We start from the raw sequence: 24,060 nt of genomic DNA, 5'->3' as shown, positions 1-24,060 counted from the left end.
TCCCTGAATTACACAATCACAAAATGTAAGTAATCAAATCATAAATGTCTACCTACCTTTTAAAGTGTCCAGAAAGGCTGGAATTTAATTGTGTTGGTCTTGAAGTTTGATGTGTAAAGTCCAGAAGTGTCTGACGGTGTTAATGGTCATATTAAGCTACATTATCGTTTCATTTGTGGGAGCTTGCTCTTGGAAGTCCAGGTTTTAAGACAGACAAATGGGAATGGAGAAGACTTCAGATACGGGTAGAGTCTGTACGGCAGTGTTGCCCAGGAGACAAAAGATCTTGAAGCTTGGCATATCCTTAAAGCGGTTTTATTAATCCTCAGGAGACTCAATATTCTGCTCTGCAGAGTTGCTTTTTATCTTTCTTTAGATAAAATTTTCAGAAATATACACATGTACAGGAATTTGAGTTTTTACATCCAATTTGGTTCTAACAGTTTAAGCTAAGGGTCATGAACACTTTTGGTTACAGTGTAACACGGTATTTCATTTAAGTGTTTTTGGAACAGTAAATGCTTATGATGTTAAACTTAAAAAATATCATGTATACTTGAAACATCTGTGATAGATACTGAAAATAATGAGCGGTTGCTAGCTGCTTACAGTACATAATCAGAAAGTCTGATGAGAAAGCATGAACACTAAATGTAAATGTGACATATACAATAAACAAAATAATTCAATTTGAAAGTTATGTAACAGCCCCATGCAGAGCAGAATAAAGGTAGTCTTTATTCCACTGAGAGTTAGGCATCTGGTGAGCATTGTGGCTTTATAGCACATCCTTCCCTTACAGATCAGTATCTGCGGCCATAGCTTGGGGAACTGTAGGAAGAAGAAGAGAAGGTTGTTGTGAAGCTTGATCCTGTAGCATCCATGCTGCCTCTTCTGGAGCCTGACCTGGAACCAGTTCTAGAGCCAGACCGTGAACCAGAAGCAGAGCCAGACCCACTGATGCTATAGGGACTGTAAAGGCCTTTGCTTGACTGAGATGAGGCTTCAAGTAGTCGCAGACCAGTTCCCTCCTCTGTCATGCTCCTTTCAATTGCATCCTTGTAGGAGATCTTCAGCTTGGTTTTAGGGCACGTGAGGTATTTTGAATATGCACTAACGTCTCGTAACTTCTGTGCAGTGCGTGCATCTAAGGTGCCCTTCCTCACGGCCTCATCTATGGAGACTCTGCCTGTAGCATCCGGTTCAATCAATCCACCGGTGAGATACTGGACCTCTAGGAACCGTTGTCCGGCCTCATAGTACAGCCAGCCTTTCTTTAGAGCTTGGGCTGCTGACATTTTGGTTTTAGTCCTTGGATCTTCAAATCCATTGTACGCCTTCTGAGCTAAACTGATACGGTCCACCATAATTTTATCCACAAGCCCTTTATTCATTGCATCTGCAACTGAGAATTTCTCTCCAGTGTTTGGGTCAAGGATGCCTCCTGTGCAGGCCTGAGCTTCCAGCAGCCTTTGACCTGTTATATTATCAACAAGGTTTCTGTGGATGGCCTCTGTGACAGACACCTTCTCTAATGTCTCTGTGTCTAAAATACCAGCTATAGGGCCAGTTTCCTCTGTTGGGTCAGTCCATGTGGTTGCTGGTGTTTTTATGGAAGGTATTGGGCTCATGGGGTAGGAAGAAGAGGAGCCAAAGGAGGATGAGCGTGATCTGCTTCCGCTCATATTTCCAGATAGCATGTCTGCAAATTCTGTGATGGACAGCATTCCTGATCGATACTGATCCAGGGCCGACTTATCAATCAAGCCCCTTGAGATTGCATCATCGATATCATACTGTCGACCAGACCTCCTATCAATGATCATGGATTTCACAACTCCGTCAGATGAAGTGATAGTAATTTCCTCCCATTCACACTCCTGCTCTGCAAGTTCTAGATAGGTCTGGTGGTCAATAAGTCCTTTCTGATACGCTTCATACACAGACATCTCTTTGCCAGACTCTGGATCGACGATGACAACCCTTCGTTTGCGAACAGAAGATTTGGACGATGTCTTTCTCTCACGCTTCTTTTCTTTCAGTAGCAGAAGAGCAAGGCCAGTCTCTGGGTCTATCATACATCTCTCCATCAGCTGCAGGTAGGTGAGGTTTTCCTCAGTGTTGGGGTCAAAGAAGCCCTTGGTGTCATCAGAAGGGTCAGTGAGGATACCATTCATTTCTTCATCAAAGAGGCCACGTTCATAGGCTGTTTCTACTGGCAATCGGAGACTCTCTTGTGGATCAATTATTCCACCAGTAGCGATCTGAGCCTCCAGCAGACGAATGCCATGGTCTTTCAGAATGAGTCCCTTTTTCATTGCCTGGAAAAGAGAGATAACCTTGCCAGAATAAGGGTCTTTGTAGCCTGTCACAGCTCGCTCAGCTGAGAGGAGTTTGTCTTTAAACTCTGGACCAACAACACCCATTTTAACAGCTTCATTGACATTTAGTTTTAGGTTCTTAATTGGATCAATTACATAACCTGTGGCAGCTTGAGCCTCAAGAAGCTCAAAGGCAGTCCCTGGTCTGATCATGTTTTTCTTCATCGCTTGGTAAATTGATAGACGGTCTTTGCTTGATTCTACAAACACACCAGCAATACAGCTGGTCCCCTCAAGGTACTTCTTCACATCCCTGCTGACCTCCTCCACTGTGATGATCCCCTCAGTGAGATCACTGTATGTCTTTTGGTTGATAATCTGCGAGCGGAGCAGCTCATCCACAGTGATTTGTTTTCTTAGACCCTTAAAGAGAAGCCTTCTGTCTGCCAGTGAAAGCAGCCGCAAACCACTTTCTTTATCCACTCTGCATCTTTTCAGCAGCTGAGCATAGGACTGTTTCTCATCTGTTGTTGGATCAGTATAACCTCGCACATCCGCAGTAGGCTCAGTTATTCTCTCTAGTGTCTCCTTGTTGATGTATCCACGCTGCATGGCAACATCTATGGGGAGATGGAAGTAGTATTCAGGATCCATCAGTCCTCCAGTGGCATTCTGGGCCTCCAAAAGCCTTAAGGCATAATCCTCAGATATGAGGTCTTTTTTCATTGCCTGAAAGAGAGAAATCACTTTTCCAGTGTATGGATCCTTGTAACCTGTAACTGCTCTCTCAGCAGAGAGAAGTTTATCATGGAGTTCAGGACCTACAAGCCCCTTACGTACAGCTTCATCAACTGTTAGAAGTTCGTCTTTAACTGGATCAATCATGAATCCAGTCGCAGCTTGGGCCTCAAGGAGATTCAAAGCAACTTCGGGCTTAATCTTTCCATTCTTCATAGCCTGGTAAATGCTGATCTTGGGAGGACTGTCTGACATAATTCCAGCAATACAACCAGTGCCAAAGAGGTACTGCTTTACTGTTGGCATTTCCATTACTTCCCGAATATTCATCTTTTCTTGTTTCAGAAGGTTGTATGTGTGCAAGTCAATAATTCGGGCATTGTACAGCTCATCAATCGTAACCCTTCTTCTGATTACATCACATGACATACTCTGCTCAGACTTTAGTGTCTCCCTTTGTTCAATTATTTCAATGATGACAATTAGCATTCTTTCTCTTGTGATTTGCCCCAAGCGATACTGCTCCATGAGGCGGCGCCTCTCTTCTGCTGGAAGAAAATTTGAGTTCATGACTTCCCAAATGGTCATACTCTTTCCTGCAAAACTCTTGAGTGGGATGTCAATTTGAGTATTAGCTAGATCTGTTTGGGCTTGCTCCTCTGAGTACTGGTAAGACTTCTCAACAGGAGCAGGAGATTCAACCTCTGACAGGGGGAGGTAGCACAGACCAGTGTTGGGCTCTCTTTTGCATTTCTCCAGCAGCTCCTTGTAGGTCACTCTTCCATTGGTGTTGGGATTAGTGAAGCCCTTAACATCACCTGTGGGTTCACTGAAAGATTTAGCCATTTGTTTGCTGAAGTAGCCACGCTGAATGGCCACATCATTGGGAACACGATGGCTGCTAACTGGATCAATTATCCCTCCAGTGGCAAACTGGGCTTCAAGAAGAGGAATAGCATGCTCCCTCAGTACAAGCTCTTTCTTCATGGCTTGCAACAGAGAAATTTTATTGCCTGTATATGGATCTTTGTATCCTGTCACTGCTTTTTCTGCTGAGAGGAGTTTCTCATGAAGCTCTGGACCAACGACTCCAGCTTTCACAGCATCATCTACAGAGTATTTCAGGTTTTTGACCGGATCTGTTATGAAACCAGTTCCTGCTTGGGCCTCAAGTAATGTGAGCCCAGTGCTCTGTTGCAAAATACCTTTTTTTATTGCTTGATAGATGCTTAACTTTTCATCTGAATCTCCCATTGTGATACCATCAATGCGGTCTGTGCCCCGCAGGTACTTCCGGACTTTATCAGTTTCACTGACTTCTTTGGGTGTCTTTTTACCATTTTGGAGTTGCTCAAATGTAGCCTTATCAATGATGTTGGAATCAAGTAATGAACTGGCAGTGACTAGAGCCCTTAAGCCTTCAAAGCAGGCCTCTTCTTTTGTTTTGTCTTCTTTTTCATCAACCATTGTTATCACAATCTTTATCAGCTTTTCAATTGTCACATAACCCATTCTGTACTGGCGAATCAGTTCTATCCTTTGTTCCTCAGTGATGTATTCAGAGTGTATGATTTCCCAGATTGTGACTTTCCTCCCTTTGAAAGGTCCATACTCCAGTTCCATGGTGGCTTGGTTCAAAGCTTCCTTTGTTTTAGCTTCTGTAATCTGTTTGTCTTCCTTTGGCTTTGGAGCCTTCTTTGAGAGAGAGAGCAATGGAAGTCCAGTTTCTTTGTCTATGACACATTTATTCAAGAGCTGAGCATAAGTTGCATCCTCTTGTGAGTTGGGATCACAGAAGACCTTTGTCTCGTCTGTGTTTGTGTTCAAGGTCTTGCCGATTTCTTCGTCAAAATACCCACGCTTGCAGGCGATTTCATGTGGGATGCGATAGCTTTTAATGGGGTCAATAATTCCACCTGTTGAAAGTTGTGCTTCTAGCAGACGGATGCCATGTTCTCTCTTGATAAGGCCTTTTTTCATGGCTTCAAATAGAGATACATTTTTTCCTGTGTATGGATCTCTGTAGCCACTGATAGCTCTCTCTGCTGACAGAAGACGCTCATGCAGCTCTGGGCCAACAAGACTCGACTTAACAGCTTCATCAACGGGGACTCTTTCATTTTTTACAGGATCAATTATAAACCCTGTTGCTGCTTGAGCTTCAAGAAGATTCAAGGCCGTTTCTGGAGAAAGTAATTCTTTTTTCATAGCTTGATAGAAAGGCATTTTCTCCTTGGTTGGTTCATAGAACAGTCCAGCAATGCTGGGCGTCCCATTCAGTGCCTTCTTCACAGGATCCATCTCAGAGATCTCTTTGACTGTTATCTTTCCATTACTCAACTTGTTGAACACATCTTTGTTTATAACCTTGGACTCTAGCAGTTCATTGGCAGAGACTGGAGCCCTCAAGCCATTGAACACATTTTCCTTGTTCTTCTCCTTGTCTTCCACAACAGTGATGACAATTTTGATGATCTTTTCCACTGTGATCTTGCCAGTCTTGTACTGACGGATCAGCTCTCTTCTTTGTTCTTCTGTGAAGTATTCTGAATTTATGACTTCCCAAATGGTGACAGTTTTTCCTTTGAACTTTCCAAAAGGAACATCAACGTTTGATTTACTGAATATGTCTTTAGTCTCCACATCTGTGTATGTTCTCTCTGTTTGAGCTGCTTTCTCTGTCACTGTTAATATCAGCAGGCCAGTCTCTGCATCCTTGTTGCATTTTTCCAGTAACTGTTTATAAGTGAGTTGCTCCTGTGTGCTTGGGTCAATGAATAACTTGCAGTCATCGCTGGGATCGCTGAGTTTTTTGTTGATATCTGCATCAAACTGACCCTGCTTGTAGGCTGTTTGAAGGGGAACTCTGTGGCTGTTGATGGGGTCAATAATGCCACCAGTTGCAAGCTGTACATCTAGGAATTTGGTGGCCTGATCCTTCTCAATAAGTCCCTTCTTCATGGCCTCAAAAAGAGAGATTTTGGCTCCAGTAAAAGGATCTTTAAAACCAGTGGCTGCCCGCTCTGCAGACAGCATCTTGTCATGAAGTTCAGGGCCAATTAACTCCTCCTTAACAGCCTCATCTACAGACAGAAGCTTGTTTTTCACTGGATCAACAATGAAGCCTGATGCTGCTTGAGCTTCCAGGAGCATTGTAGCAGTGTTTGGAGTAATCTTCTTCTCTGTCATGGCCTGATAGAGACTCATTTTTTCTTTGGAAGGAGTCAGGACGCCTCCAACACAGCTCTCTCCCTTAAGATATGCTTTTAGCTTCTCTGTTTTTCCGAGTTCTTGTACAGAAACTTTGCCCTTTTTCAATTTATCAAATTCCTTCTTGGTCAAGACACCAACTTCATGAAGCCTTTCAGCAGGAACCTTCTCTCTTATTCCGTCAAATGCCAACATTGATTCTCCATCTTTCTTCAGCCCATCCTCAACAGAGCCATTGAAAACTTTCTTTGTTGTTCCTACCATTGTCATAGCAACTAGCTGTTCCTCCGGGACCTCATCGGTCTGAACTTCGATTTCTTTTGTTGTTGATGAACCCTGCTTTGAAGCAACCTCAAGATTCTGAAGTCTCTCTCTGAGCTTTTTGTTCTCCTCTTCCAAAAGTTTTTCTTGTTCAATCCTTTTCTTTTCTAGCACATCCAATTCTCTCTCTCTGTTTTTCATCTCTGCTTCAGCCTCCTTTTGTTTCTTTACAGCTTCATCCATAATGGCCTGAAGTTTCTTCCTTTCCTCGTCCATTAGCTTACGCTGACGTTCTTGTTCATCTTTAAGAGCCTTGGCCTTGTTTACTTCATCCTCAAACTGCTTTTCAAGCTTCTTTTTCTCATCTTCAACAGCCTTTTCTCTCTTCAACAGGACATCCTTCTCAGTGATGAAAGACTGCTGAAGTATAGCTTTCTGCTGCTCAATTTGTGCTTGTTGGGCATTTTCCATCTGTTAAGAAAAATATATTTTTTTAAAACGGCAGTAAACTGTTAGTGAAATATCACTCATCAATAAATGCATCTTAGATATTTGAAGAAATAACTCAGTATATCTATATATTTAAAATATCAATAACACTTTCATGTCTCTATGAAGCTACGGTTAGCAGTTAGTTAATTTAGCTAGACTGGGTACTGCTAATCTAGCTTTGCCCAATAAAAACAAAATTCAGCCCCTTAAAAAAAACACACACACACATATTGTACTGCTACTATATCCTTCTGTAATGTATTTAAGCATGCTAACACAAACACTCTACTGTCACTTACATGTTTAACAGGACAATATTAACTATAAGCGTCTTTAAACTGAATAGCAGTGTTAATACAGGCCACAATACCTCTTTAGATTTCTTCTGAAGCTCCTCTGCATCCTTTTTCAGTTTCTCTTTCTCCTTTTCAAGGTCTGCTAGGGCTTTCTTCAGGTCATCAGCTTCTCTCGTGCTCTGTAGCCTCTGTGTCTCCAACTTCTGCACAACGATTTCTGTCGTTTGTTTTTCAGTCTGTTGGAGACGAGTTTTTGCTTCGTCGGCTTGCTTCTTGAATTTCTTTGCCTCCGTTTCAGCTTTAGCTTGAGCATCGCTGAGCTCTTTCACCTTCACTTTCAGTTTCTCTGCTTCAGCTGCAACTTCAAACTGCCTCTTTCGCTCGGCTTCCAGGGATTTCTGGAAATCCTCTGTCTCCTTATCAAGGCGCTGTTGGATCTGTTGTTTGTCCTCCAAAAGTTTTTTAGCTTTTTCCTGTGCCTGGTCCTTCTGTTTCTGGAGTTCCTCTGCTTCAGCTTTTAGTTTTGTAGCCTCTTGGATGGCCTGCATTTTCTCTTTTAGCATTTTCTCTGCAAGTGCCCTCTGTTCAGCCAAGTCAGATTCAGCAATCTGCCTTTGTCTGGCAGCTTCTTCAGCTTCCACGCTGAGTCTAGCAGCTTCCTCTGCAAGGCTCTTCATTTTCTCTGCTTCCTCTGCAAGTAATTTCTGTGTACTGTCTTTGTCCTTCTTCATCAGGCGCCGGTTTTCTTCCTCAATTTTGAGCTTAAGCTTCAGGAGTTCTTCCATCTGGATCTTGACTTTCGACAACTCATCCTCCACCTGTGCCTTTTGCTTGACAGCGTCATTTACTTCACCTTTAACTCGCTGAAGCTCTTCATCCAACACCTTCTTCTGCTTATCAGTTTCATCCAGCTGAAGTTTAACCAGTGTCAGTTCCTTCTCCACCTGCGACTTCTGTGTAAGTGCTTGTTCTGCCTCTTTTTTGTGCTTGGCCATCTCTGCATCAGCCTGCTGCTTCTGCTTTAGTGCTGCTTGCTCAGCTGCAGCTCGCTTAGAGGCCTCTTCCTCTGCTTCTTTTCTCAGTTTCTCTGCATCCTTCTGAGCTTTGGCCTGTTTAGCGGCTTCTTCTTCTGCAGCTTTCTTCAGCTTTTCAGCTTCTTCTGCTTTTTGGCGGAGCAAGGCAGCCTCTTTCTCAGCTTTCTCTTTGGCTTTCTGAGCAGCTTCTGCAAGTTTCTTAGCATTTTTGAATTCGTCTTTAAGCTTCTCCTGAGCAAGGCTATCTTCTTTATTCTTACTGAGAACATCTTGAGTTTTCTGCTCTGCGGCACTGCATTTTTGTGCTGCCTCTTTGGCTACAATGACCTGCTTTTCTGCCTCTTTCTCAGCTTGCTCTTTCTGCTTATTCGCTTCTTCTGCGTTCTTTTTGAGGCGTTCGACTTCCTCCTGAGCAGCTTTGCATTGACGAGCTGCCTCCTCTTCGGCTGCAGTTATCCTCTTCACCTTCTCCTCAGCCTCTTTCCTCTTCTTCTCTTCCTCTGCAGCAAGCTTTTTTAGTTTGTCTGCCTCTTTTTCAGCCTTAAGTTTGCTCTTCTCAGTCTCATCTGCAAGATACTTCAGTTTCTTTAATTCACCCTCTAGATCTGACTTCTCTTTTGAGGCTTTCTCAAAGTTGATTCTGATGATATGAATCTCCTCTTCGACCACCTTCTTTTGCCTCAAAGTTTCTTCCACAATAGTTTTTTGTCTCACCAGCTCAGAGTCAGATGAGCTCTTAAGGTGTGTGATTTTCTCCTCAATCTCTAGCTTATGCTGAGCAGCTTGGTCCTCCAGCAGCTTTCTTTGATAAGCTTCCTCCTCAGCTTTTCTCTTTAGTCTTTCATTCTCTGCTTCTTTAGCTTTGAGGGCGATTTCCGCTTCAGTCTTTAGCCGAGTTGCCTCATTGATAGCAGACAGTTTTTCCTTAAGGATTTTTTCCGCCTCAGCTCTTTGCTGGGCTGCCTCATCTTCTGCAGTCTGCCTCTGCTTCTTCGCCTCTTCGGCGACTGATCTCAGTCTAGCAGCTTCCTCAGCCAGTTGTTTCATTTTCTGCGCTTCAGACTCAAGAAGCTGTTTGCTCTTTTCTGTGTTTGACAGTGTCACCTTCTCAGCTTCAGTCTTCATCTGTAGCAGAGCGTCCATTTCACTTCTGACTTTAGCCAGTTCGTCTTCGAGCTGTTTTCTCTGTTTTTCTGCAGCATTCACCTCGTTCTTCAAACGCTGGAGCTCACTATCCAACAGACCCCTCTGCTGCTCAGCATGTTCAAAGTCAGCCTTTAAGCGTATGCATTCTTGCTCTGCAGAAAGTTTTTGTTGGGCTATCTGTTCAGCAAATTTCCTCTGTTTTTCCAGCTCCGTTTCTGCATTCTCCTTCTGTTTAAGTGCAGCATCTTCAGCTTTAGCCCTTTTCTTGGCATCTCGCTCTGCTTCAACCTTCTGCCTCTCTGCTTCCTCTTGAGCCTGACTCTTCTTTTGAGCTTCCTCCTCAGCTTGTAGCCTCAAGCGGAGGGCTTCATTGGCTTTCTGTCTCCATGTTTCCAGCTCTTTCTCTGCTTGCTCCCTGGCTTTGTTAGCTTCTTCTTGTTGTTTCCTGAGTTTTTCGGCTTCCTCCTGTAGCTGAAGAACAGTTCCCTGCTCTTTCTTGAGGGATTCTTCCAGTTTTGTTGCCTGTTCATTGAATGACATAGCTTTGGTTTGCAACTGTGTGGCAGCAGACTTCTGTGCCACCTCTTCTACAACTTTAATCTGCCTCAGTTTTTCCTCCTCAGCCTGTTTCATGCGCCTCTCTGCCTCTTCGGCTTGTAGTTTAAATTTCTGCAGGTCATCCAGTGCTTTCTGCTTTTGTTTGGCTGCCTCTTTTTCGGCTTCAGATTTACACTTTAGCTCATCTTCAGCATTTTTCTTTTTCTGAGTCTCCTCAGTCACCTGTTTGCGAAGCCTTTCCGCCTCGTCTTGAGCAGCCTTCCTGAGCTTCTCAGCTTCAGCAGCTTTGTCTCTGAGCTGCTGTAACTCAGTCTCAGCTGTGCCCTTCTGTTTCATTGTTGCCTCCAACTGAATCCTAATTATGTGGATTTCTTCCTCGATCTTGGTACGACTGATGAGCGCCTCTTCCAGCTGCTGACTCTTGGACTTGATCTCCTGCTCTGACAGACTCTTCAGCTGATGCAGCTCCTGCTGAATGTTTTGCTTCTGTTTTTCAGCATCCACTGCAACGTCTTGTCTCTTATTGGCCTCTTCCTTCATCTTTAACTTCAGCTCCTCGGCCTCTTTCTCTGCTTTGGCCACAGACTTAGCGTGAGCTTCAGCCAACTGTTTCTGCTTATCTAATTCCGCCTGCATCTCTGCCATCCGTTTCCTCTCCGCTTCTTTAACTTTTTCAGAAGCTTTCTGCATTAATAAAAGAGTGAAGGGAGCTGCATGTTAGAGGTTTTAGATTATAAAATACAACTATAGGCATAGTTATGGCTAAATATACACAACACAGATTTTTAACTGGAGAGATAATTCTGCATTGGGAAATGCTTTTCACGTTCATTTAACGTATGGCACACAATGTATGACACTTTACTTCACAACACCGGACAACACTACAAGTTGCTTTCATGCATAATCTGTGTAAAAAGTCTGGTAATATTATACGGTCATTATTATTGTGGAGTTGGTAAAAACAACTGCAAATTCTGTTTACAAGTGAACTCATCACAGTGTTAATATTTTGAAGGTGTGGAGGTTTTGTTGCTGGTGATGTATTTTAGTGAAAAACTTGGATATGTAATCGCTAGAATTTAATTCAGTCACAATTTTATACATTTCTCTCCACCACTCATTGATTTTCTTAACATAAATAGGTTTATTGAAAAGTGTAAAATAATAGGAAAGAAAATAGGCAAATGATAAATAATTAGCAGCATGCAAAAAGTGCCGAGTGCAGATTAAATAATCAAACATATATATTTTTGCAGCAATCGGGATGAAAAGAACATCGAGCGTAGTGATGCAGCAAACACAGCATGACTTCATGTAACATTTAACACAGCAAGCTTGGATTTAAATGCACGTGACACGACACAAATCCAAGATCCCTCAAGTCTGAGATGAGTTCTGTTAGATAAGAAGGTGTTGTTGTGGTGACTGATACCTACAAGGAAGGTTCAACACTTTAGAAACCTGTCACATTGACCTTTAAACTGACGTCTGGTTTGAGAGAGGAGCTGATTTCTTTTGTAATAGAACATAGTTTCCACATTTTATTTGCTAGAGGAAATCATTAGAAGCAATCACTCAACTGTCATTTATCAAGCTCCCTTGTTCATAAGGGGCTGCCACAGCAGCTAGCTCTGCGTGTTTGATTTGGCAGATTTATCGGGCACAACAAGTAGTAAAATAAACAACAACAAAAAAAAAAATTGACTGGCTTTGCTGCTTGTCTTTCTCTTTAAAACGAATCTTTGAGTTTTGGACGTGTGAAAACACCGCTCCCATTCAGGGATTTTAAAAATCTAAAGGCTAATCAGAATGTGAAATCTTAATTTGCTGTGGTGCTAAACAGTACCGTCAACAATCAGCTACATTATAATTTGATTTATTAAGGCAAGAGAAACAATTATAATAGCTTGCAAATCTCATTAAATGACAATATCTAGACTTCCAAAACCAACATCTTACAGTAAGCTGATGCTCAGCCAGAGAAATTAAAGTTCCTAAGTTATTACTGAACCAAGAACACCGTCAATAATGAAAGATTTCCAAATACGCGTGAACCTTCCCTTCACTACAGACACGAATCTGACGTGAAGACGAATGAAATGGGCTGAGAGGATTGTTTTTAAATACCTGGTGCTTTGGGGTTAATTCATCTCTTAAGCACGTGATTAATACTCATCATGACAAAGCACTGGCGAGCAGGTCAAAGGGATCAAACAAAACAGAAAGTTAGAAAGGAAGAAAAAAGGGCGGGGAGGGGAAGCAAAGGTAAATTTTAAAATAATGCATCTGAGAAGGTAGGAAGCCTGAAGCCTTTAAAATACGAGTGTGGGGGGTTTCAGGAAGAAATGAAGAAGTGATTATCAAATTTAAATTGTTGGAAAAGCAGTTGAGCAGTTTGAAAATGTGACTGAATTCAGGGCCAAATCACAGTCATGTTTACAGATCGTGTGAAATGATTTGGCTAAATACACATAGTGTCGGGGAATGAGAGACATATAGCGTAGTGGGGATGTGATGTGCGGTAACAGTAGGATGAAATTGTTTGCTTCAGCACTGTATGCCTAAAATTATGTCTGCACTCTTGGTAACAGACACACAATTTTGATGCTGTTTGATGGAAAACGATTTGCCATACATTACATTAGTGAGGACTTAACTGCACTGTTGTGTCTACTGAGTGTGCACACTTACCTCTTCTTCCTCCAGGCGGCGCTGTGTGTCTGTGATGAATTTGATGTACTGACTGGTGAGAGTCAACAGCTCACTGTAGCGTGTTCTCAGCGTAACATACTGAAAAAAACAAAGTAAAATTCACTTCACTAAATCGAATGAATGATTATTCTTTTTTTAGTCATATATCCTCATATGCGATGCTCTCCTCTTGACTTTTAATGTGAGGAGAAAGCAGAATGTATTCCCAAAATGCCAAAATGGGCAGAGGTGACAATTTCGGTATAATCATTGAGTTAGTTTCATGTTTAAAGAACAAATATGCCTGATTAACAGTCTTCTTCAACATAATTAAATACAAGCAGCTTATAGATCTTTATTGAAGCTGCATTTAGTTTCCCTTCTGTTAGTTTCCATCATGTTCTGCTGAGATTTGCACAGATTTTTCCTGTTGGCAGCTAAACACAGTGACAGGTTAACCATCATGAAAGCTTCCCCTACTTCCTTCACAGCCAGACTGTTCAAAAACTGTTGGTCCTGCTGTGTCTGACTGTTGAAAGCTAGAGTCAATCAAAACATGTCCCGATATGTTGGACGAGGAATAAGAAATAAACACGCTGTTCAGTCCACATGAAGTGGAACACCTGGTCCACCTACTGCTGGCAGCTCAACAGCTGTGTTTGTAAGGCCTACCTCCTGAATGATGTTATCGGATGCACACTCCATTTTGGGCTTTTTCAGAGGAGATGCTATGGGATCCTGGAGGGCTTTGTAGGTCAAAATCTGGAACTCGTAGTCCTGAAAACAAGAAGGGGGAAAAATTAATGTTAAGTTAAGCAGCAAACTTTTATTTTTTTAAAAGTTGAAAATTTTCAGTATTTACTTTGACAGAGTCGATATAAGCCTTTGCATTTTTCTGGCAATTTTCAACCTCCTCCTTGTTTTTCTCAATTTCTCCCAGGAGTTTCTGTAAATATGATTTAAAACAGAGAATATATCATGATTAGAAACTATTTCAGTGCATACTTCACAAACCAAGCATGATTCACACCAGGGGAGTCAAAAATATAAGTGGAGTGAATTTTTTTATTTTTTTGTGACACCCCAGTGAACACCAGAGGGCACGATGACTCTTCTACGCTTTGCCCCACACAACTTATTCTTTCCCTTTACAATACCTTCTCCTGTGCCAGCTGCTCCCTGAGAGCCTTGCTGTCCCCGATTGGCACAGCCTGAATTTTCTCCTGCCTCTGCTTCGCTTCTTCGAGCCAGCGGATGAGCCACTCGTAACTTTCGCGGTAGGAGTTCATGTTGCGCCCCAGGAGGCCGAGCTCCCGCTGCCTCAGGTCCATCTGTGCAAACACAGCTTGCCACCGCTCCAGGAGGCTTCCGACCAGTTGACGGTAATGCTCCAGATCAGCATCGCGCTCGCTGTGAATCCTCGTCATTTTGTCATTCATAGCCGTCGCCCTCCTAAGCTCGTCCTGCAGGCGGTCGAATATCACCTGGTTGGCCTCTGCTTCGGCACGCATGGACTGCACACAGAAAACAGCAAAATTACCACAAAAATGAAGCAGTCTGACACAGAAACAAACCTGGAAAATGCAGAAACATCTTGATACCTTCAGCTGACTGCGCTGATCCTCCACTTCCTTCTCATCACCAGGAACTTTACTGACGTCGCGCAGACGAGTCTCGTAACTCTTCAGCGTGTCTTCTGCATCTTTAGTGTTTCTGATCACGACATCGATCGTCTTCAGCCTGAAAACAAGATGTTCGCACTTTAGGAACAGCAAAAAAACGCAAACACATAGCTGTGGCTTAAAATCCATCAGCAAGTTCTTGGGAGAATCGCTAAGCCTCACTTGTCCAGGTAGACCGAGGAGAGGCCGTAAACATGATCCATCTTCTTCAGAGTCATGTCCAGTTCAGAGCGCAGCATCGGGGCGGAGCTGGACTGCTGAGGAGAAGCCAGAACCTCCTCGGTCTTTTCAGCAATGGAGCTCAAGTCGTTCTTCAAGCCCTCCAGCTCAGACTGCACTTTCTGTTACAAACAAACAGGAAGATAACTTGCTAGACGACCACTTATTGTTTACTCATATTTATTTCTGCATTCATCTTTGTGTTTTGCACCATTTGCTCTGCCGTCTTCAGGGCGCAGGCTTTCAGTGGTTCCTTGTCGACAGGCTGGCGGAGACGCGTCACCGTTCGATTCTCGCAGCCTTCCAGCCTCAGCCGAAGGTCCTTGATCTTCGTCAGGTAGGTTTTGCACACAGTCTCGTCTTGCTCTCCTAGTTGGAACAACACATATTGGATTTTATATGTATTTAAAAGACGACTAAATCTCTTTATATAAGCCATTTTTAGCAATTTAAGAATTTGAACTAACTGTAAGAGGTGCAGTATTAGTTTCAGGATCCTAAAAGTTAGGCAATTCTGTGAAATAACTGCTTTGTGTTTCTCTGGATGGTTAAATTTTTGTTAACCAATTTAATCTCCTAAGAATAAAAAAAAATTCTGATTTCTCAAAAAATCATAAATCTCATTAAGCTAGATTAGAATTTTCCATGATCTGCAAACTGAATGTACTTCTTCATGCATTAATTGTTCCATGTTGGCTATATTTCATATGTGTTAATTTGATCAATTAAGTGCTTTTTCCATTCGTTGATTAATAGTGGGGATCAGCTGCCATTAAAATCCATGCACAGAGACAGGAATGCATTGATAAGTGATGTTAGGAGGGATTCCCAGAATCTATGAGGATGATTAAGTTGATTGAGGTGAAGCATGAAATGAAACATGACAGAACAACAGCTCTCAGCCAGTCAAAAGCTCCTAGCGCACATCGGCCACTTTATTGGAAACACCTTACCTGCTCTGGGTGGCACATAGTCTGAAATGTGAATGCAACAGTCAACTTACACACAAATGACTGAAACACAACTCGTGCAAATGAGAAATGATTTTAAAAAAATATGTAAACAGAACACAGACATGAAAATGTTTCAGGAAATGCTGAGGTGATAAAAGAAACTGATGTTTCAGAAAGAAACTGTGCAAACCTTGCTCTGCAGAGCTGACCATTGTGTTGTAGTGCTGGTTGGCTAGGTTGTAGTTGGACTCCACCTGCATACGATCCTCAGCCCCAAACATCTGGGAGTCCTGGCTGTCTCTCAGGAAGTCCTGATAGTGCTGCTCCAGGTTCCTCAGTGCTAGTCGGTACTCCTCCACCCTCAGCGTCTTAAACTACAGTGGTAACAAGGATGGTGGCTGATATCAAACATTATGAAAACAGCAGTTCAATAGAAAGCTGGGTCTGTATGTACAGTACCGAGGAGAGTGCAATTATCAACTATAAACCAAGTAAAAATAATGTTTCATAATGTTTTTGAAGAAAAATCAATTGATCGTAACAACAAATCTGCACATGCATAATCGTTACCTATCAATATTTTGGGGGGAAGTTTTTATGAACTGTTTTGACAGCAAATTGATATACTAGAGAATAACTAATGTGTACTGTTCTGTTCAGCAGATCTACTGACAGGATCTTGAGTTAATCTTAATCTGTCTTACCCAGATATCCTTCCACGTATCCTCAGATACCATCTAGACATAGTTCGCACTTCCATTTCTGCATAACATGTGCAGCTGAGTAATCTTTGAAGTTTTGCTGTCTATTATTAGCCCCATTAGAGTTTTTCTGCCTCACAGGCATAAATCTAATGTTATTGCAACATGAGGTAAAATGCACCCCGACAGCAGTCATTTCAGCCCTGCTTTCATTGATACCACCAAAAACTATTTTCCGAAAGGTTTCACATTGTGCTGTTACCATGCTGATGTTCCAGCTTTTAATGATGTGGATGTCTCTCATCAGGTACTGCCAGGACAGCAGGCTCTTCATGTCCACAAACAGCGTCTGCCACATGTTCTGCAGCCTCTGGAGGTTTCCATCCAGCCTGAAGAACGTGAGGTGGAGGTTAGTCTCCAGCGTGTGCACACACAAACGTGCGCATGCGTTACAAATTCAGCCGGGTGTTCTTTGACTCACCCGGCAACACTGTTCACAGCGTCCCTGTTGGTGGGTGGAATCAGGAAGCAGATAGATGGGACAGACGCCTCGTTGCCTTTATCATTCAGCACCTTCCACTTGTAGGGCTGCGAGTTATTCAGCAGAGCGCATTCATCGCCTCTGTGGACTGTGATCTGGAAGAAGATGAAAACAGCAGCTCATAACTGGCTGGTCAACAGTCAGTCTGTTTTTGCATATTCTAGATTTTACTGTATATATTTTTTAATGTTATGTCCTTTCAGCGTAATAGAAGTGAACCAAAGCAGGACACAAGTTGAAACTCAATTAAGAATTTCACACTCACCATAAACAACTTAGGAAGTCTATGGCTTACCTCCATCTGCTTGAAGTCACAAACAGCCTGGACGGGCAGCTTTCCCTTTATCGGAGTAGCAGGGTTACGTGGTTTCAGCTGGACGATGGTCTTGGCTCTCCGCTTCAGGCCTTCCAGGTGAGTTTTGAACTCATTCAGTTGCTCTTTCTCATCCTGGGAAGAGCACATAAAATTCTCAAACTCTAATTCAATAATTCAAAGACATGCAGCCTAAAACGAAGCTCCCACAAACAGAAGAGTAAATATTTCATGCTGCTTTAACGGTGTGGATTTGTTTGCCAGTTCACAGTTTCTGGATGAGCTTAAAGGAGCAAAACACTGGTGAATAAACCCACAGCTGCATCCTGAAGCAGATCTTCCAGCCGTGTGACCGTGATGGTGCGGTCGCAGGTGTACTTCCTCTTCATAGTGTCTTGGATCTTTTTAATCTTCTCCTCTGCCTCCTTCACGTCAGAGAAGAACTGGATCGAGAGAAAAGTAGACCAATTAAGCTGCAGTGGTTTAAAACACATTAAAAACCTGCAGAAAGGGACAGATTTAGTGACGGCCAGCTAACTCGCCAGACATGCGGAGAGCAGTCTTTAAGTGTGGATACCTTGTCATGCTGATAATCATACCTGATAGTAGGCAGTGTTTTCTTTCAGGTGAGTTTCAATGCAGCAGCACAGCTGGAGGATCCAACTCCACTGAGTCTGCAGGGCTCCAGTGAAGGCCTGAGGAAGAGGAAGGATGGAAGGGGAGAGAAGAAAAAGCACATATGAGAAGAAAATAATAATTTATATTTAAAGTTCAACAACATGTGCTCAGCGTCCCACCTCGATGGTCTTCTTGGCTGGGTGTCCGTCCCTCAGCAGTTTGTCTCCTGTGGTCTGGACACCGTTCACTTTCTTCTCCCGGAGCTCCAACTCTCTCATCAAACCCTGCTCCACAGAAACGACAACCAATCATATCAGTACCATCGTCATAACAAGAAATGAGAAACCCACAAGAACATCTCAGTATTACTGTACCGAGTAGTTTTCTTTCTTGGCTGCCATGTTGGTGTTTCGCTCGCTCCAGTCGTAGTTCACCTCCTCTTCCTCTTTCTCATTCAGCCACATCAGCTCTTTGGTTGCTGCAGTGACAAAGGCATGAAGCTGGTCCATGTAGCGCAGGCGAGCCTTTGAGGAGTTCTACAGTAATGGTGACACGTTAGGAAACATTTTTGCAGGGTTAGGAAGAAAACTGGATGGTATTTAAAACATCAAGGAAATTTTTCAGGGTGTTTCTGAACTTCAATGAAAACAGCTGTCGAGTTTGACCTCTCTACAAGACAACAGTGTTTTTTGATTTTAGCGACTCGTTCGTATTTACCAGGAGCTTGCCGTATTGTAGCTCCAGTTTTCCCAGATAGTCACGGTAAGCAGCTTTGCTGGCAGGTGAAATCTGACTCTGGAACAGATGAGAGACGCCGTAGAAAGAGATCATTAAGAAGAACTACTGATGAGAGTTCAGTCTGTTCAACAATTTCCACAGAAAGTCCACATTTCAGTTCATAACTACCCAACACGTTTTTTGCTTGTCATTGCTGGTGTCTCATTTATGAAACATAAGGCTTCCAGGTTAAATCCACCTCTTTGCAAAATCTCATTCTTTTACACAAATTGCCGGAAAAATCCAGGATGTGTGCAGCGATTCAGAGGTGGACACTAAGCTAACGCTCTACTGCCAAATACCAATTTTCCTCCTGAGATTAAATCTCTCTCTGCCTCATCTACAACACTGTCGCAGATACTTGGTGCCAACATACCTCATCAGCCTTGGCTCTGTCTATCTTGGAGCGGAACTCCTCCACACACTGATGGAGGCCTCGTTGGCTGCCCAGCTGGGACTCCACGCTGGGAAGGTCCGAGCCCCACTGCCCTTCGTCCACCCGTCGCTGGTTTTCCTCCACCCAGCTCAGCAGATCCTGGATGTAGCGCAGCGTGACTTCATCCAGCTCGGGCCGCACCCTCACGGGGGCCTGCTGCAGGACCTGGGCGCTGTGGACCTGGGTCGTGTGGACTTGGGTCATGGGGATCTGCGTCATGGGGATTTGTGTGATGGTCACACCTGACTTGAGGCGCAGATTGTACTCGCTACGGAGGTTTACAAGCCGCTCATGGAGGCGATAAACTCTAAAGACAGAAACATGTGATGAAAAAAACGTTCATCGATTTAAAATGTAAAGTTCTAAGATTCACTAGTTTGACATTTAAAGTAATTAGAAAGGAAAAAAATTACTAATTAAATTGATTAAATCCCATGATGTCTGTAGAGCTTGATTTCTTTTGTACCTGCGATACATTTGTTCAGCTTGAAGGTGGCGTCCATCTTTTAGCAGCTGAACGTCATTGAAGAGGAGGCGGATCATCCCTTCTGCTTTTTCCAGATCTGCCTCCATCTCTGCTGTGTGCTTTGCAGGTTTCCCTGAGCTCATCAGCCTCACATCCTTCAACAGACAAGTTTTCACATCTCTTTATTTTACTGCAAATAATTTGCACAAAGATGCTTTTATTGGCTGTCCTTAAGAGTTTGTGTCTCACCGTCTGCAGCAGAGTCTCCACCTGGTTGAGCTGCTCCTCGCACACCCCTGACTCCATCTGGACCTTGCTGACAACCCTCTGAAGTCGCTCCAGCCTGCAGGGAAGATGAAAGGTCAGAGGTCAGAAAAGAATTCAAACAGTGCAAACTGACAAGCAGGGATTTCCCTACAGGATACTTTCTCTTCTTTCTCAAAAGTAAAAATGTTAATAATAATTTAAAAAAGAAAAACTTTGAAAGGATATATTAAAGCACTCACTCCGTCTTCTGGCGGAATAAATACTTTAACGCATATCCCTGATGCATGAAAGCCATGTTGTTGCTCCTTTTTGAGCTGTGTGTGCCCAGCAATGCAGAGATGATCTGAAACAACTAAACTAGAAGCTGTGCCCTCCCTTCCTTGTGATTAGACAACTTTATGAGAGACTATTTAGTCTAAGGCTATTGCCATGGAGACGACACAGCCATCATGTGTTTGCCCTAATATGATCTGTACTTACTAATCCACAAAGCCGACTCAGTTTAATTTTATTGCCAAAGTGGACGTTATCATTAGGAGATGAGTCATGCTCGTGGTCAAACTGGAGCAGTTTCCTCATGCTTTGTGGTTTTGCTGCCGTTTTGTGCTTTGGCAACACAGCGCATGTGATGAGGTTTGGATAACAGCCTGGTTACCTCTCAAATTCAGTCCTGAGGAGACGCTCCCTCTCCAGGATGGCGACATGCAGACGACCCCATTCCTTCTCCACATCTAAAGGGTGATAACCTGGCGGCACTTTGACCTGACCAGCCTGAACCGCACCCTGCGAAAGATAACAAACAACATACAAAAAAACATAAGATAATATCTGTGATCATTTAAGGCCTCAAATTCTGCTCAGTCTCAGATTATTTATCTTAAGCGATAATTCTGTGCTCCAGGGAAAAAATAAACATTTATAAAACTGGGTCTAATTTATTGATGGTGGGAAGATTTTCCTTAAAAGATTTTCAGACTGAAGGGGTACGCTCAGTGGGCCGTGGACATAGCAGTATTTGGAAAGATGTCCTTTAATTTATGTATTTTTTTAGTGACTTTTGTAAGCGTGGAAAAACAGGTGGGATTTTAGTTTATTACTGCAAATAAATGGACACTATTTTCTATTTGTTTTGCACTTTGCTTTTGCAAATCTATCTTCTTTTTATCTGTCGTTTACAAATACAGAAATGTATTTGGAACCAAGACTATTTGTTATGTGCTGCGGTTTGGTGGGATAACTATTTAAAATATTAGCCTTTCATCCCTTCATATTTTTTGTGACTGCTGATTTTTGTTCTGCTGGGAAATCTCACCTCAAAAGACTTGAAGATGTGTTTGGAGCGGTTCTTGTCTGCCTCTTTGGCAGGAAGCTCCGTTTCCTTGAACTTCAGAAACTGACGCCAAAGAACCTGCAGATGATAAACATAAATAACAAAAGAACAAAAAACACGTTGATCGTCAGCTACTTGATCTGTGTCACACTGATTCTTTCAGATTGTAGGACGCGATCTAGTCACCTCAATCTCTTCGTAGCTGGTGGGGAACTTCCTCTCCTCAAAAACGAGGATGTGGTGTCTGATCCACTGCAGCAGCATGGTGACCAGCTCATAGTACTCCTGCCAACGCAGCTCCAGCTCCTGAAGCACAGATGTTCAAAATAATTACATGCTGATGTTTTCCAGATTGTCCACATGTGATTTCTTTTGTGCTAAATTTCTCAGGCTGCAACTTCAAAATTAACAGGATGATCATTTCTATGTATTTTACATATAATAATAATAATAATAAGTAAATGCAAGCTTATAATGACTATAATGCAAGCTCAGGGCATTTAAATAAGAATAACTCTTAATATTGCATTTATATTTTGCATTTTACTGCTGCAGATAAAAGGCGGCACCCGAGATGTTGCCTCTGCTGCTGAATAATTAATCAGTGATGACAAAAAGGTGGGCTCACATTGGCTTTGACACCATCCTGGACGTCTGGTACCCTGGGCATGGCATCATACAGAGAGGACACATATGTGATGATGGATTTCTCATCCGGATGGGGCACATCGACATCTGTACAGAGCAACAAAGACGGAAAAAAACTGTCATGTTTCAGGGAAATGAAAAAGATGGATGAGTGGTGACTTGAAGTTCCTTAGCTACCAACTTGAATACCAAGTCTATTTGTGGGACCTCTGAAATATTAAAACACAAAAACACTCACTCATGTATTCGTTCCCGTTTTGCAGCATATAAATATCAAACTATTAACAGCTAATACGTAGATTTCCACTCGTACAGCAGTGCAGGCAGGAGAATTAAAGGAAAGGGAAAACGCTTTGCCTACAATTAAAAGTGACTAAACTCATGCTTAAGTGTTCCCTAAACTAAATGTTTGAGGGTGACTGTGCTCACCTTCGGGGTCCAGCAGTCTGGTGACACCCAGCTCTCTCTCTGCCACGCTGAAGGCCTGCTCCAGGTTCTGCTGGTTGGACTGTCGGTACACTTGACTCATATCGATCAGAGAGGGTCTGCAGGCAGTAATCAGCCAGGAAGAACAGTGAGCGGAATCAGAGCAATACACTTTATTACTGCTGATCCAGATTTGATTTAAATGATAGATGACGGCAAGAAAACATGAGGTTAATTAACAAGGTTGGGCTTAATCTGAGTGTTAAATTATAAAAAATGCCCTAAAATGTGCAAAAAATATCGGTTTTCAGTATAAATATCAGCAAAAATGCTTCTGAAAACTATTTAATAATCCCATTTTTTTCATGAAAACACTAATTGATAAATAATCTCTGAAGCTCTATTGACAGGTTAAAATGATACAAGTTACATATTTCATGAGTCAAGTTGCTGGAGGCTAGCTGGCCACGTCTAGTATCTCTATTACAATATGAAGGGCAGGCAAAGACAAGACTTGCTACCACAATGAAGATTAAAATTAAACAACACAGACAGTTTTTTTTCTCTGTGCACTTTGCCAGGAAGTTTACCGCAATGTAATAACATGCGGGAACAAGCTCAGAGCATCTTAAGGGATCAAAATCCAATAAACTTCAGAGAGAAAGGTTGCATAAGGACACAGAATATCCAGTAAATTCTCCATACACTTCCACAACTCTCTGTATGTAGTACTCCTTTTGGGGTTCTCTGTCACCATAGCGCGCCTGTCTGTAGGAGTGTCTTTCTCTGCTCAGGTGCATGACGTGACGCTCTGATCCTAGCTCCTGCTCCTCGCTCTGGGAGCCTCGACTGGGGCGGGCACATAAGCTGTGCGAGCTTTGACCCGAGTCAAATGAGCTCTCGGTGGGAACATCCTCACAGAACATGATCACCCGCTCATCCAGGTCACTGAGGGAGCCCAACGTGCTGCTGGAGGCGCTGTTCAGACGCCTCTTCGAGCGGAACTTTCTCTTCAGGCTGTGCATCGTAGTAAGAGCCAAGTTTCCAAGCTTTGATTTTGCAAAAGCAGAAGCTAATTAAAAAAAACCCCAAAACGTGACGCAATGGAAACCAGTTAGAAATTCCAGTCTTGCCGCTTCCTGCTGGGATCCAAATAGTTATTGTCCGTTTTCTTATTTTGTTTTTTTAGAGTCCTCACTGCAGTCCTCAGCACATCCTTCTCTTCCTCTACCAAGAAAGAAACTGTGGCAGAGGAGTTCGAGTGCTAGCGTTTTGCTGTAACCTGCCAAGCCTCCACCTCCAGGGCAGCCCTTTTTTCCTCAATTTAATATGATACACCCGTTCTGTCTCTTATTTCACAGAATAATGCCAGCTCAAGTCGACTTTCTAATAGTGTGCTGTTTTGTCTGCCATGTGCTGCAGGAGCTGGAGGTTTGTGCAAACAGAATCAAAGTGGCACTCCACCCAAAGTACATGTTTCGAGCGTATAGTCACCTCCTTCGGGTTTGATGGGTGGCTGTTAAACACCAGTTTCCTTACTGACAAGGACAACGGCAGCTGTAGTACACTTAAAGTCACGACACTTCTTATAGTGACAGTTTTGAACAGCAGCAAATGGTTTATTTTGTTCTATTTTTTACTCATACATACAACAAAATAAAGCATTTCCATCCGAATTACTTTCTATTTAACCTTATTTTGATGAACCAGAGATTGTTTGGGACATGTTGAACAGCAGAAAATCTGATTAAGCTTCTTTGGAAGTTATGTTACATCCAATAAAAACTCCTGCAAGCCACATGGTCAATTATATCCTTTTATATACGTCTTTTCTACTCTTATAGAAACTTAAATAGCTTTGCACAAACTGACCACAGATGGTTTTTAAAGCATCCTTTTATGCCGTACAGTACAGCGTCTGACACATTTTAGC

General features: G+C 42.7%; 1 protein-coding gene across 6 annotated transcripts in view; it reads right to left on the bottom strand.

Moving 5' to 3' along the window:
- The window catches only part of pleca (plectin a), a 112,997-nt gene that overhangs the window by 835 nt on the left and 88,102 nt on the right, over positions 1 to 24,060 (bottom strand). For 5 of the 6 annotated variants that reach the window (XM_085261759.1, XM_085261754.1, XM_085261755.1 and 2 more), the window contains 27 exons: positions 22,131 to 22,246; positions 21,682 to 21,788; positions 21,240 to 21,359; positions 21,036 to 21,131; positions 20,379 to 20,506; positions 19,706 to 19,799; positions 19,457 to 19,611; positions 18,931 to 19,297; positions 18,495 to 18,572; positions 18,152 to 18,313; positions 17,957 to 18,061; positions 17,759 to 17,854; positions 17,477 to 17,602; positions 17,142 to 17,294; positions 16,787 to 16,941; positions 16,568 to 16,694; positions 15,795 to 15,978; positions 15,605 to 15,625; positions 14,863 to 15,020; positions 14,595 to 14,773; positions 14,352 to 14,490; positions 13,908 to 14,264; positions 13,613 to 13,696; positions 13,423 to 13,527; positions 12,751 to 12,849; positions 7,393 to 10,740; positions 57 to 7,001 (listed from right to left, as the gene is read on the bottom strand). In XM_085261759.1, the coding sequence (XP_085117885.1) occupies positions 804 to 7,001; positions 7,393 to 10,740; positions 12,751 to 12,849; positions 13,423 to 13,527; positions 13,613 to 13,696; positions 13,908 to 14,264; positions 14,352 to 14,490; positions 14,595 to 14,773; positions 14,863 to 15,020; positions 15,605 to 15,625; positions 15,795 to 15,978; positions 16,568 to 16,694; positions 16,787 to 16,941; positions 17,142 to 17,294; positions 17,477 to 17,602; positions 17,759 to 17,854; positions 17,957 to 18,061; positions 18,152 to 18,313; positions 18,495 to 18,572; positions 18,931 to 19,297; positions 19,457 to 19,611; positions 19,706 to 19,799; positions 20,379 to 20,506; positions 21,036 to 21,131; positions 21,240 to 21,359; positions 21,682 to 21,788; positions 22,131 to 22,246 (13,057 nt within the window). In that variant the 3' untranslated portion in view covers positions 57 to 803. The remainder of the gene's footprint in view (positions 1 to 56; positions 7,002 to 7,392; positions 10,741 to 12,750; positions 12,850 to 13,422; positions 13,528 to 13,612; positions 13,697 to 13,907; positions 14,265 to 14,351; positions 14,491 to 14,594; positions 14,774 to 14,862; positions 15,021 to 15,604; positions 15,626 to 15,794; positions 15,979 to 16,567; positions 16,695 to 16,786; positions 16,942 to 17,141; positions 17,295 to 17,476; positions 17,603 to 17,758; positions 17,855 to 17,956; positions 18,062 to 18,151; positions 18,314 to 18,494; positions 18,573 to 18,930; positions 19,298 to 19,456; positions 19,612 to 19,705; positions 19,800 to 20,378; positions 20,507 to 21,035; positions 21,132 to 21,239; positions 21,360 to 21,681; positions 21,789 to 22,130; positions 22,247 to 24,060) is intronic. The other variant, XM_085261756.1, reaches the window with a different exon arrangement.

This window comes from Mchenga conophoros, linkage group LG22 (genome assembly GCF_057382185.1).
Source record: "Mchenga conophoros isolate Kocher_MC1m ecotype Shallow Benthic linkage group LG22, M_conophoros_male_GT1.1, whole genome shotgun sequence".
Lineage (NCBI taxonomy): Eukaryota > Metazoa > Chordata > Actinopteri > Cichliformes > Cichlidae > Mchenga > Mchenga conophoros.
Note: the sequence above shows the minus strand (reverse complement) of the source record. Positions and strands in the feature narration are given on the sequence as shown.